The following is a 13939-nucleotide window of genomic DNA, read 5'->3' on the forward strand; positions in this document are numbered from 1 at the left end:
AATTGTGAATAAGACCACGTCAAACCCAATAAAATAGTTCCATGTTTACAAAGGTGACGCCTCAAATTGATACAAGACCAAAAATAGAAAAAGAGATAAAGGAAGTGGGTGGGTTTCGACCCCACCAACCCCTAATAGAGGGATGGGTATCACGCCCTCACTAGAAGAGAGGGTGTATATGGGTTGTGACCCTTGCATACCTCGTTTATTGAGTGTAGGTCTCATTGGCAAAGGGGTTGATAGAGTGACCCACGCCCTTCGTGGCTGGGTGGGTGGGTCATGACCCACACACTTTGTGAGTGGGAGCGTTGTCCCACCTACCAACAGAGGAGGGAGATGAAGCCACCCATGGAGGGCGTGGGTCACAATTCTCCGATCAATTGAGGAGGGGGTTGAGGTTGCGAATGAGTGGGTCGCTCACACACCTCCCACCTCTTTTTTTCTCATTTTCTTTTTCTGTTCTTTTCTTTTTAAAAAAAAAAAAAAAAAAAAAAAAATTTCTTTATCTTTTTATCAAGTGTCAAACTGAAGTGGTATTTTTGTACATATGAAGTTATTTTATTGGGCCTAACATGGTCTTATGCCAACATATCACAATTTTCGTTAAAAATTCTAGTGGCAACTATATGGAGAGAACGATTTAATAACGTAGCGTACCTTAAGGAGTAATTCGATCAATTTTAAATTCCAAAGAGTGATTTGATAAAATGTTTTTTAAAATGAATGAATTGACCCCAATTTTTTAATATTCACGAAAAATATCTCAATCTTATCTTGGAATTCATATTTGCAAAGTTATCAACTTTAAAACCAAATACCACAAAGACCAATACTAAAATTAAAGCAACATAAAAGAAAATTCACACAGAGATTTTGGTACGAAGGAAATTTTTTTGAAGAATTGCTCAAAACAAAAAACCACTTCAGGGGCAAGCCAACCTTTTAAGGAATTCAATATAGAAGATTTGTATTACAATTAGTCAACTTACAAAACCTTTGAAAACCTTGAGCTTGCAACCCCGGGAAACATCATGTTCACCTGCAATAGCTCTAAAACCTCTGACATTCTTTTATAAGAATCTCTTTTACTAACGAACTTTGTCGGTTGCAACACATGGTAGCTTAATACTTTATTTTTGTGGTTTAATGTCAAAAAAAAAAAAAAAAAAAAAAAAAAGTTTCAATTAGGTGTTGATTCTCTCTCTTAAAAAATCGTGCCTCAATAGGATAGGGTAAATCATGGGTTTTAAAAAAGTGAAGTTGGCTAAAAAAAAAAAAAAAAAGAACAAAAAAAGAAAGTATGTTGTAAAGTTTGTTCCAGTTTGACTGAAGTATCTATTGAAGCTCTTTGTACCAAATTTTTAGACTTTTGTTGACAGTAGATTTTAACCTAGTAAAAATTGAAATTAAAAGCTTTTCATAAAACACAAATTTGTATCCCTTTGAATCATATCTCCAATGCCACTAAGTATGCCTTCCTTGGTGTCGAAATATTTTATCTCCAATGCCACTAGTCTGTATTGAACAATATTCATAAACTTGAACTTTTCATATCTTGGACCGACATAATTACTAACTCCTTTTTTTTTTTTTTTTTGAAGAAATGATAACAGATATCATTAATCAATGGAAAAATCTTGCTCAACAAGTACAATACTCTAAATAAAGTAAGGACACTTCTCTATCCAGACTTGATCTAATAACTGCGATAAAGCTACCTTGGCCATTCGATGAGTCGCTTTGTTGGCGTCTCTTTGAATATGCCGCACATTTTTAAAAAGAAAACTATTAAGCTTAATCTTGTATCATCCAACAATTGCTTGAAGCCCTGCCAACAAGTGAAAACTTGTCGCAAAGCGAAAATGACAATTAAAGAATCACCTTCAAAAATTGCTCTTTGAAATCCCAACTCGCAGCAAAACTGTATTGCTTGCCACAAAACCATTACTTCTGCTACAATAGGGTCTGTAATGAAAGAAATAGTCTTGACAATCATTGCTACCATGATGTTGAATCCCAAATGTTGATACAGTTTTCGGTCTGGTGACGTGGTAGCTTCAGTTGGTCCCTTTGCCTGTAACCTACAAGACAACAAAGGCCCGCTGGGGGTTGGCTAGCGGAGCCTCCTCCGGCGCCCAAGTCAGTAGGGAGAGTGAGAGAGAGAGTGGTCATATTAAATGATATATATTACCTCTTTAACCATTATATGTGTATATATATAGGCCTCTTCGCCATTGCTGATGTGTGTAGAAGTTAAATCTTTTTCTTGGTTGGTGTGTAGATGAGATCCTGTAATTGTATAATATGAATAGTAACCAGTTATGGTATTTCTGATGCCCGATTAGATGGCCAGATATTAGGTGTGTGGCTCCATACTGACACCTTATATGACTTCTGATTTGAGCTGACCAATCAATAAATACGGGAGAACCTAATAAATGCCGAGAATCTTGGTCATGCTCGACCTGTGCACATCCCGAGGGTACAATTTGAGCATGTAGTCCGAGCACATAATTCAAGCACTATACGACATGTGCATAGTCCGGGTGCTTTGCATTCCAAGAGTGTAGCACAATCCGAGCACACATCACGAGGGCCTCCTCCAGGCCCACCTGGCCTAGGGGATAATAATTTCCCAACAGTTACTCCCTAATTCTCTTGTCTTATATTTGAGATGAGGAGAATTTAAGCAAGGGAATTATTTAGACTAATGCTTCGAAATTCTAAAGTCTCAAACTTCCGCATATCATGAATTTCTTATGATAAAGTGACTTTTCCTAAGCCTTGGCCGGCTTCCAAGCTTTTGTAATTTCTCGAGACCTTGAATAATAATTCCATAGATTCGTGGATGCCGAACTCGTTGTAGTCTTCGTGGAGACTCGAAAAACTCATATGAACCATTTTCCTTTAGATAAGGGGGGTAACTTGGGTTTTGAGCGTGTTTCCCAACAGACAACCTGCTCGACCACTCCTAACCTTTTTTATAACCTTGGGTAAGGAGGACATCTCGAGAATCGGATTCAACTTCCCGACAGACAAACCATTTGACTATTCTGGAGCCAGAAGGAAATAATAGCTGGAGAAGGCAGCTAATTAAAGGTTGGATTCGGAATCTTGAGACAAAATCTATGCTTCGGAACTTAGATTCTCTGTTAGTCTATTTCTTGAGATAATGATGGAAGCCAATGTTTCGACTGTCAGATCGTCAGGCCTGAGGTGTCACCTTAATGGCATGTGCTGATGCGATCCTCAAGTGCCCAGGGGATCCGATGTCTGTATGGTCTCCAGTTCCTGGTCTCGATATGATTAAAAGAGAATGTAGATTTTTTCCAGCATCAGGCGAGATGCATACCTCTTCATGTGTCTCATCTTTTGGATTTTCGACCGATTCCGAAGTTGTTCCTTCTAAGAATCTTTGCATCTTTCGAATTTCCTGCAATATAAATTGTTGTTTAATAAAATATGCGATGCATTCGCCAAGGGTCATGATGTGTCACCAAAGCAAGGCTTTGGTGAGTTGACATCTGAGGAAAAGGTCCAAGCCACCCCTTATCCGAGGGGGTGATTAAGTAAAGCCAATTCCGGCCATGGTGGTTTTGGGCTAAGAGCACCCTATCATTTGTGCGCTAAAAAACCGAAATGTCATTATGCATTCAGAGCTTCATGTGAGGATTCCTCGCCAAAATTGTGAGGTCGGACCATCGGTCCATCCTTATGTCCGAGAAAATGTTCCACACCGTTATGGTGTATCCGAACTTGCCTCACCCCCCAATTTTTGAGCACTCGCTTGGTGCTGTAATGGAAGATGACGATGTAATAGTTGTCTTCTTAAGCTCGCGTGACTCTTTGAAGTCTTGAAATTTTGTGACCTTAAATGACTTGCGAATAAAGTTTCCTTGAAATGGAATCTGTTAGCAAATTAAAATTTAGCAAACTTACTCCTGAGGGAGTGTATAACCAATAGCCGTCCGAAGCTGTCACCGTACGAGAGTTGTTCGCCTCCTAGGGAGGATGATGGAACCTGATTCCTATGAGGTTCCCCATAATAATACAAAGCTGAATGAATGCTCAGCTTCTATCCAAGAGAAGATAACCTGTTGTGTGCATAATGACTATCTAAGTAGGAATAGCCGGAGTGTTTATAAGTAGACTTGTAATTGGTAGCTTCTGCAATACTTCGCGAGAGCAATTAGTCCCGGGGAAATAGTCAGTCCCCTCTGCGATATTGGGTTTCGTGCATGTTGTTGATGTTCAGAGTTTTTACTTTTGGTCATTTTACTGCATAATCCCATAAGAGTACTAGCAGCAGACACTCAACCATTTTCTCTAAAATAGGAAAAATTTTGGGAATCAAACCACTTTTTAATTCCTTATAAAAAAAACACTTCACAATAGATTCTCTTATCTTTCCCTATATCAATGAAATACTTTTTTTTTTACTCGTATTTTATTTTTTTTCTCTCTTTCCCACTTTTTATCATTTTACTCTACCAACCAACTCCTTTCCAATCATCCATACCTTTGTTTTTATATTCATAAAATTATTTAATGACCATTTAATGGCTGGCTAAAATTTTGGATGATAGGTAGTGGACTCAATTAATTTTTGGCTGATAACGGTTATTCCTTAAATTTTGTCAAATTTTGCATTAAAGTCTTGGAAGGCAATGACTATGAAGTAAATGTTGTCAAAATTTGCATTAAATATTTGAAAGGCAACCACTATGAAGTAGACATTAAATTAGTTGCTAGATGAAACATTAAATTAATTGCTAGAACGATTTCAAAATTTTGCATTAAATTATGGTTCTAGCAATTAAATTGTTTGCAACGTTGCTATGAATTGCTTTACATTAAGTTTGTTGACAACATTTGTAGCCATTGCCTGCTATGAAGTAACTACCAATGTAACACCGCTTTCGTAACTAAATCTCCACCATCATCAGAATCATCTATCATCATTATCTAAATAGCCACTAGCATCTTGGAAGCAAGACTGGATATCACACTGACTAGCTAATCCAAAAGTAATCATATCTATTAGAACTCGTGTTCTGCAAGATTATAGCAAGTAGAGTATACTTCATCACCAATGCTAGGAATTAAATGTTATGAACTACTACGAATTAAATTACTTCAACAGCTGTGAAAACATTTGGTAACAGCTATGAATTAAATGTTCAACGGCTAGGAATTTAATGGCAACGGCTAGGAATTTAAATTGTTGCCAACTTCTTGTTGGCAACGGTTGTGAATTAAATGAGTGTTCTTTCAATTTGAATTGTTCACGACCAAACATGAGTGTTCTTTCAATTTAAATAGACCCATTGATTTGCAGCCATTTCACAGCCGAAGATTTTTTGTTATTTCAATTTAAATAGACCTATTGCCTCATTGATTTCCATCCATTTCACAACCAAACATTTTGTGTTCTTTCAATTTAAATAGACTCATTGCCTCACTAATTTTAATCCATTTCAATACCCTTTTTCTCTATGAATCATATTCTTGAACTCGATAGCCTTTTTATATGATTCTTCTTCTGATGATGAGTTGGAAATAATTTCAACTTTTGCTACGGTAAAAAAACGATTGGATAGCGAAGGAGGATCAAGATCACAGCGTGATTCTGGTCAACGCCGCAATACCATTTGGCGAAATTTTTTGCAAGGCGAAGAGAACCTATCCCGCGATTATTTTGCGGAATCGCTAGTATTTCCTCTCAAAAAATTTCAGAGGAGGTTTTGTATGCACCGTAACCTTTTTATGTGCATTCATGATGCAATAATATCTCATGACAAATATTTTGTCTAACGAAGAAATGCTGCTAAAAAGATCGAACATTCTTCTCTACAAAAGATGACTGTCGCAATTAGGATGCTCGCTTATGGAGTAATAGCAGATTTTATGGATGAATACTTACGGATGGGAGAAAGGACCGCAATGGATAGCTTTATATGGTTTCTTAAAGCGGTAGTTTCAATTTTTGCTGCTGAGTACTTGAGGTCGCCAAACCCAGAAGACATTACTAGATTGCTAGCAATTGGTGAAAGCCGTGGATTTCCCGGGATGCTGGGAAGCATCGATTGCATGCATTGGAAGTGGAAGAATTGTCCAAATGCTTGGAGAGGTATGTATTCTGGCCATATCCGTGAACTTATAATTATTTTGGAAGCCGTGGCATCCAATGATCATTAGATATGGCATGCATTTTTGGATTACCAGGGTCTTATAATGATATCAATGTGTTAGAACGGTCTAATGTATTTGCCAATCTAGCTGAAGGGCGTACTCTTCCGGTCAACTACTCAGTCAATGGTCATGATTATACAATGGGATACTATCTCGCCAATGGTATATATCATTCATGGGTAACATTCATAAAAACAATTCATGCTCCACAAGGAAATAAGAGAAAATTTTTTTGCTGAAGCTCAAGAGTCGGCAAGAAAGGACGTAAAGCGAGCATTTGGAGTGCTTCAAACACGATTTGCAATTGTGTGTGGACCGGCATGATTATACGAACCTGAACTTCTTAAATATATTATGATGCCGTGCATAATATTGCATAACATGATTGTTAAGGATGAATGAGATTTATATATTGGAGTAGATGAATTCAATTACGAGCAAATCAATGATATTCCACTCGAACCACCGTCACACAAACGTACAAATGAAATTGTGGACTTCATGCAAAATCTTCATCGTATTAGAGACCAAGAAACACATTTTCAACTCCAGTCAGACCTCATCGAGCATTTATGGCAAATACATAGCCAATTGTAAGAAATTGTTATCTCTAAATTTGGTATCATGTTATTTAGCTTGGAAAATCAGATATTCCCAAGCATTTATGTCCATTTGACTTCTTTTGTAATTATTTTATTTTTTGTTGTAATTGGCATTCTGCTTGGCATATGAATATAATTCGTTTTCTATGGCATCTTGAGTTAATGTGTAATGTGTAATCTACCATACCATAAATCTTTGAATCTTCCTCCTTTTTTCTTGTTTATCGAATTGTAATATGCAAATTCAGAATACTAATCATAACAAAGAAAGATATAGAACCTCTAAGGTAACACTTCTGGCTTTTGAGAGTTCTATGTGCATTTAATACTCTTTTGACTTCTATTATCTTATTAGTTTCCATGTAATCTGCACAATTAAAAAGAAGAGCGGAGGACAAAACTTCAAAATAATTTGAGGTATAACTTTTGAATTTGAAGTGGGTTTGGGCTTACACTGCACGCAACAATTGTAGTTAAATATTTTTGCAAACTCAGAAATTTGTAAATGGAAACCAATCACTTGTGTCTGATACATAATGGTTAACTACTAAGTTTCTTGTCAATAGAGCTACCAACCAGAATATGCTAGTCAACAGTCACAATTGGAGCTACTAAAACTAGTACACGAGAACTAGAAAGGTCAATTATCTTTCACAAAAAAAAAAGGAGAGAGAGAAAGGTCAGTTGTCTTTTTCTAACAATTGCTACCTTTAAAATCTAGCATCTGTATGTTGCTTCAACCTAGAAAGTCAGATACTAGATGCTGTGTTTGGGTGCATGGCTTTCCATTTAGCAGCACCATAGGGTTCAAGCAAATATTGCAAAGCATTATGCAAACTCTACCAGCTTAGCCACTTGTTTTCTTATATCCAAAAAAAATCTCCATCATGATGAGCAAGGTCATAAGTACACTGTATGATATAAGCAGGTAAAGGAAGTCATGTACCTAGATCTATCTTGTTCCAAATATTGTTGAACGCATAAATTATTGAAATTTCTTTGATTACATGAAACTAAAGCATTTTATATAGTCTACAACAATTTCCTTCGTTAATCTGTTCTTTGTATGTAGTCTAGCCAAATGTCTTTGGCTTTTATACTGTAGTAACAATTCTTAGGCTTCATTGACCATAGAACATTGGATCACTTTCATCTTTTCATCTTAAACACATTAACACAACCAACACTAAACTAAAACTATATACAGAAAGAACTTCACAAACAGATCCAAATCAATTTTTCAATAAGGATAGTCACAATTCCAATCAAATTTCCAAGCAAGATGGTCACAATTACACAAAGTTTCATAAAAACCAATAGACCTAATAGATGGTGACTAAGCCAAAGCGCGGGACTGCACTGTATTGTATGCTAATAGAAAGTCTTCAGTACAACTCTTCTTTCCTCCGTTCACCCCTCTCCTAACGAAGGCAAGGCAAGTGCCACTCCTAGCGCTAAGCATAGAAAGCTCTCACGCGCGCAATAGACTCTATCAGAGACGTAATCTGTTACCGTTCCCTAACCCAAAGAGGTTAATCGATGCAACTGCACTGTGTCTTGTGTTTCCTTGAAAGACTAGCTCTTCCTTACTCGTTGTTTAGCTGGAAGAAGCTGTCCGCTCTTGCTTCTTTCGAGTGAGATGTCCATCCCAGGCAACCATCTCTTCTTTGGCATTCCCGTATCCGTCTAACCTTGATCTGCTAGCAGCACAAAAAGCAACCCAAGCATTCATAAAAGCCAAGGTTACAACCATCACAGAGATTTCCCTTTCGTCTTTTCTAGTCTACAAAAAGCCAAGTGCATAAACAAAAAGCCAATGGCATAAACAAAAGCCAATACAAAATATATACGGCATAAACAAAAGCCAATAACATGATTAGTTCGTTTAAAATATATACCTAGGCAATTACTAATGACTTGTTAGCCCTACGCTTCTGCATGATTTCCATTTGGAGAGATTGAATATATTCAGGCTGAATTGAAGACAAGTAGCTTGTATCCATCATCATATATTTTCTTCCTTCTTTCTTTTGTTCCTTTGCCTCTTTCCTAAGTTCAACCTCAAGCTTTTGTTTCTCAATTTCTTCTTTTTTAAGTTCAACATCAAGTTTTTGTTTTTCAATACGAATAATTTCTTCCTTTGTCGTATCAATATTTTTCTTTCACTCCTCATACAATCTTTTCTTCACTTCCGTTAATTCAGTCAAAACCTCCATCACAATCTCTTTCTCTCCATAATCTTTGCTCTCTCTCTCTCTCTCTCTCTCTCTCTCGGCCTTCTTGCCTATAGGTCTCTCCAAGTCTACAATAACATTTTCATCATTATTGTCTTCCCCTAGATGTATCACAAGTTGAGGAGAAGAATGACTTATACAAATGGATTTCCTTCTCAACACTGGCTTCAACTACTTCCATTTTGGCAACATCTTCAACAAGTTACAACAATGTTCAAATTGAAATCTGATAGAGTATTCGTCCCGGTACATATCCTTTGCCAAATTAATCTGAAAAAAAAAATGAAAAAGAATTAAAATCTTTAAACTAAATAAGGCTAATTTACTCTACTAATAACAATTCATTTTTATCTTATCTTCCTTAGTAGCACTACTTAGATTCTTTGTTTCAACTTGGGCCAAGTACCCATAGAATTTGTTGGTAAACTTTTGGATTGATGACCACTGATTTGATAAAGAATGAACCGTACGTTTAATCGTGTTCCTTTCTTGTTCTCATGATAGTCCTTGCAAATTCTATCTCAAAATTTGTTGCCTTTTTGATTAGTCCCTTGAATTGAATCAATGCTAGTTCTGATCCCAGCATTTACTAGTAGAATGTCTTCTTCAATAGAGAAGTTTGATTTTTTAGTAGATTTCATTTTAGGTTGGGATGGAGTTTCCTTGTAGTTTTGCAACCCCGATTGTAAAAGCGTAGTGAAGCTTTGGTTCTCGTCAAGTGAATCCATGAGAGTAGACTATCAAACAACAGGAAGCTAAAAAAGCAAAAACATGAAGGTTATTGCAAGTGGGGTGAATAAGGATGTTCATGAATGCCGTTTGATTTACATCTAAATGTATGCAACAATTCATTCAATTGTATTAGTAAACTTTGTTTTAATGGTTAATGACTAAAGAAAGGATTAGCATTAACATAGAGAAAAAGAAAAATAGTAAAGATGTTCATTTCTCAGCCAATCACTTGTTGTTCCATATCCAAGTAACTACTTCCATTTCTTATTATCAAGAAATTGTGCAAGACCCTAATACTCATTAGCACAAAACTCAAATTACAACACATTTAAGACAAGAACAGCATCCCACAAGTCCATCACCACAACTTCAAGCCAATCTGTAATCAACCCATCTCTGCATATATACCACATCCCATTCCAATAATGCAACAAAAAACTAACATCATGTGCTATACTCATTAACTCAATAACTTTCTTCTTCACTCCTCTTATATGTAATGGGAATTTCACCCACATCTAGGCATATTGCAGTGTTTATTTGATCCTAAATATATACTTAAGGAGTAAACAAGAACACCCACAAAACCAAAAACAGAAAATCCACATAAAAATCCAATCTGCAGAAAGAGCTGAACAAGCAAAACAGAAAAATCATAAACAGATGCAATGAAATAAATAGAACACATATCTAATTCCAACAACATTTCAATAACCAATCTTACATAAACAAAAGAAAAATACTGTCAAAAACTTGAAATCACGCAAGCAATATAATCACAGTGATAAGGAAACGAAACTAAAAACTCATCAACAAAACACACACACAAAAAGGGGGGGGGGGGGGGGGGGGGAAGAAAAAGGTAAAATATCATAACTAAGAACATAAATCCAATGCAACCTATCTCAGTTTACCCACAACCAAAACCCCAAAAGACAAAACGTAGACAACCTAGGTAGGATTCAAGGGCTTTAGTCCTAATTATTTATAAACCCCACACAAAAGATCGACAATTTACATGGGTAGAGTTACAACACAACCGAAACCAACAGATAAAACAAATAAAACCCATATGGGGATTCATATTTCATGCCCACACAAGCAAAGACATTCAACTAAAAAACGAACATAATCCAAAAATTTATCATCCACCAAAAAACGATTAACCCAATAGATAAAACAGAGAAAGCCCAGATGGGGATTTCATGTATCACAAGTCTTTAATACCAAAGAAAAAAAAAAGGGAGACAAAATTTTATAAACAGAACACTCCAAGTCTCCAACAGCAAGACGAAGCCAATTTTCGTAAACAAAGCACTCACATTTTCAGAAATAGAGATGCAAAAATTTCATGAGAGAGAGAGAGAGAGAGAGAGAGAGAGAGAGAACCTATGCTTTGGGTGTTCTCTGTTGCTCCAGCCACACATCAGGTACTGTAAGACGACGATGACACTTGAGAAATCTACTACTCCTCTCTCTCGTCTCTCCCACTATGCAAAAAGTGAAGAATGAGATAGAGGCGTAAGGAGTGGTTTTTTGTGTTTGGCGCGATGCTGATTTTCCTATGGAGGGAAAACGAAAATGAAAATGGAGACGCGTGAAGGTGAGAGAAGACGGACTATTTTTTTTTTTTTTTTTTTTTTTTTTTTTTTTTATCATTATATAAGTTTTTGGGTAGCTACAGTGCTACCCAATATATTGGGTAGCGAAGGGGGGTAACGATCCTTCTATCCGATAGGATTTTGTTGCTCTTGTACCTCTCCTAGAGGTTGTTCCGTCATACCCCCCCAAAAAATCGGTTTCACAAACACCTAAAGGCGAGCGGAAATGGCATTTTTGTTTAAGAATAATGTGAGTTTTGGACCCCTCATGATAGATAGTTCATGCAGGGTCCAAAACGTCAGTTTAAGATGAACCGTGGCGCTTGCGCGTAAGTGTATGTGCGTGTACGTACTATTATATGCGCGCGCGAGATCACTCATCTGTCTTCTTTCTTTCCTTGCTTGTCCTTGATCCAGATCCCGGGTACTGAAAGCAGAAAGATCTGAGTTAAGGGAGTTTCTTGTTCTATTTTATTTTCTCATTCCTTGATCGAGCTCAAGGGCAACTGTTGTGGTGCTATTTTTTGTAACTTTTTTGAAATTTTTTATATTTTAAGGAAGGGAACCACTTATAGGGCATCTGCTACTAGTGCTCTAATAGAAGCCCGGATGTCAACGGTGCCTTGCCTGCAAAGTTTGCTGTAGGGGACGTCTCCCCACGATGATTTTTTTTTTTTGTATAGGTTAGTGCTCCTCGTGATTTTTTATACAGGTTATGCTCCTCATGATTTCCAAACTGAAGCTGCTACGTCACCGGATCGAAAACTGCATCAACACTGTACAACCACACCCATTCCTATTCTTTTTTTCTTTTTTTTTTTAAAAAAAAAAATCCAGTGATGCGTCCCAATTGATTTTTACTTGCCTCCTGCCGGTCTGTGCCAATGATTACCAAACCCATATTTTGATACTTAAATTTGCCAACACAAAAATTAAACCTAAAAATTTTAATTCCCACCAACCTCTATATAATTTTTCTAAAAAAGAAAAAGAAAAAGGGTAATAATAAGTTTTAAGGCAAGTTGCAGCTGGCATTTGATCATTACTATTGGCTGTCATTTCAGGGTGAGAAAAAGAGAGCAAATACGCATGAATTGTGTACAGATTACGAATGCAAAAAGCTGGCATCTTGTGAGCCATTTTTATGCAACATGCCAACATGTTGTTGTTTTCTTTCTGTGTCCATCTCACAACTTGCCATAATTCTTGCCACCCAGGGGGCAGCTTCGGTTTGGCCAAATCACCCAGTTTCTAATTTGGCCTTTTCCGCATATTTTATATTATTATATACACAAATACAAAAGGTGTTCCTCAAGATCGAGAATTCCTTCGTCTATCAGCCGGTTTGCAAACACACTCTGCCAGCAAATTGGATCCAGTGGGCAACGCCCATGGTAACCGCGCACCGTTTATGGCCGACGCCCACACGTGCCGGCTCCTAGTGCTTGGAGCCCGAGCCATCGCCTGACCGAAACGTTTCAGTTATGTCGGCGTCCATATAAATTCGAAACGGCAAAGAAAGAAAGAAAGAAAGCCAAAAATAATAAATCAATAAATCAATCAAGGTTTCAATTCTTGTCAACTAGCCTAATTAATCGAAGGCTAATATTCAGCAATTACAGGATAATTCAATTTAGCCTTGCCTTCATCGTGTGATCATATATATAGTTGTATCATGTATGTTTCTTATTAATTTTAGACCCAATTTCACTTGACCTTCGTGGACTTCCTTCAAATGTATAATAACATTCCTAAACTTAAAAAACACTCAATGTAGTGTATACGTCTTTCAATTATTATTATTATTATTTTTTTTTTTCAATTTCATTCCTCCGTTAAATTCGGTAAAAATTTTTAAAATACCCATCATTTTTTAAGAAAAAAAATTGTCAGGATTTAAGCGTCGACCAAAATTTAACAAAATTTGCAAAAATACTCATGCTTAAATTTTTGAATTCTTTATATATTTTGTTTAGAAAAAAAAGAAAAAAAAAACTATGGGTATTTTAAGAATTTTGACAGAATTTAACTGGAAATCCTAACGGATTAATGAAATTGAAAAAAATAAAATAAAAATTGAAAGATAGATATACTAAATTGAGAGCTTTTGAAATTTAAGAGAGCAATTATATAAGCGATGACAATTCAAGAGAGTTAAGTAAAGTTTTTCCTTAATTATACTACGGCTTCGTTTAGTTTGCAGAATGAGTATTCTATTGAGAAATGAAATAGTTATTACCAGGAATAAAATAGAGTGGAATTAAATGGTTATTCCTAATCTTTAGTTTGGTAACAACTCATATACTTTAATTGAAATTCAATAAAAAAATTACCAAAAAAAACCTCACATTATTATTATTTTAAAATAAAAAACTTAAATTATAAACAAACAAAAAAACAAATTTTTTTCCCCAAAAAAAGCCACTCCCAAATGGTCTATGGGTGGTGCAACCACCCCTAGTGCCATATTTGGCTGGCTAACCACCCCAATGAGTGGTCGGCTAGCCACTGTAAAGGGGGTTGGGGTTTCCTTTTTTTCTTTTTCTTTTTTTGAAAGAAAATATGGGTGTTTTTTTTT

General features: G+C 36.3%; 1 protein-coding gene across 1 annotated transcript; it reads left to right on the plus strand.

The window, feature by feature from the left end:
- The first annotated feature begins 5859 nt into the window (after nt 1-5859).
- LOC133863213 (uncharacterized) lies at nt 5860-7160 on the plus strand. The gene is made up of 3 exons (XM_062299180.1): nt 5860-6130; nt 6226-6354; nt 7150-7160. The coding sequence occupies exons 1-3, from the start codon at nt 5860-5862 to the stop codon at nt 7158-7160; spliced, it is 411 nt and encodes a 136-aa protein (XP_062155164.1).
- Nucleotides 7161-13939: the final 6779 nt, after the last annotated feature.

Source organism: Alnus glutinosa, chromosome 3, assembly GCF_958979055.1.
Source record: "Alnus glutinosa chromosome 3, dhAlnGlut1.1, whole genome shotgun sequence".
In the NCBI taxonomy this organism is placed as follows: Eukaryota; Viridiplantae; Streptophyta; class Magnoliopsida; order Fagales; family Betulaceae; genus Alnus; species Alnus glutinosa.

Coding starts and splice junctions, on each gene's coding strand:
- LOC133863213 (XM_062299180.1), top strand. CDS start 5,860: ATGACTGTCGCAATTAGGATGCTCGCTTATGGAGTAATAGCAGATTTT. Junction 6,131..6,225: donor TTGTCCAAATGCTTGGAGAG/GTATGTATTCTG, acceptor TTGGATTACCAG/GGTCTTATAATGATATCAAT.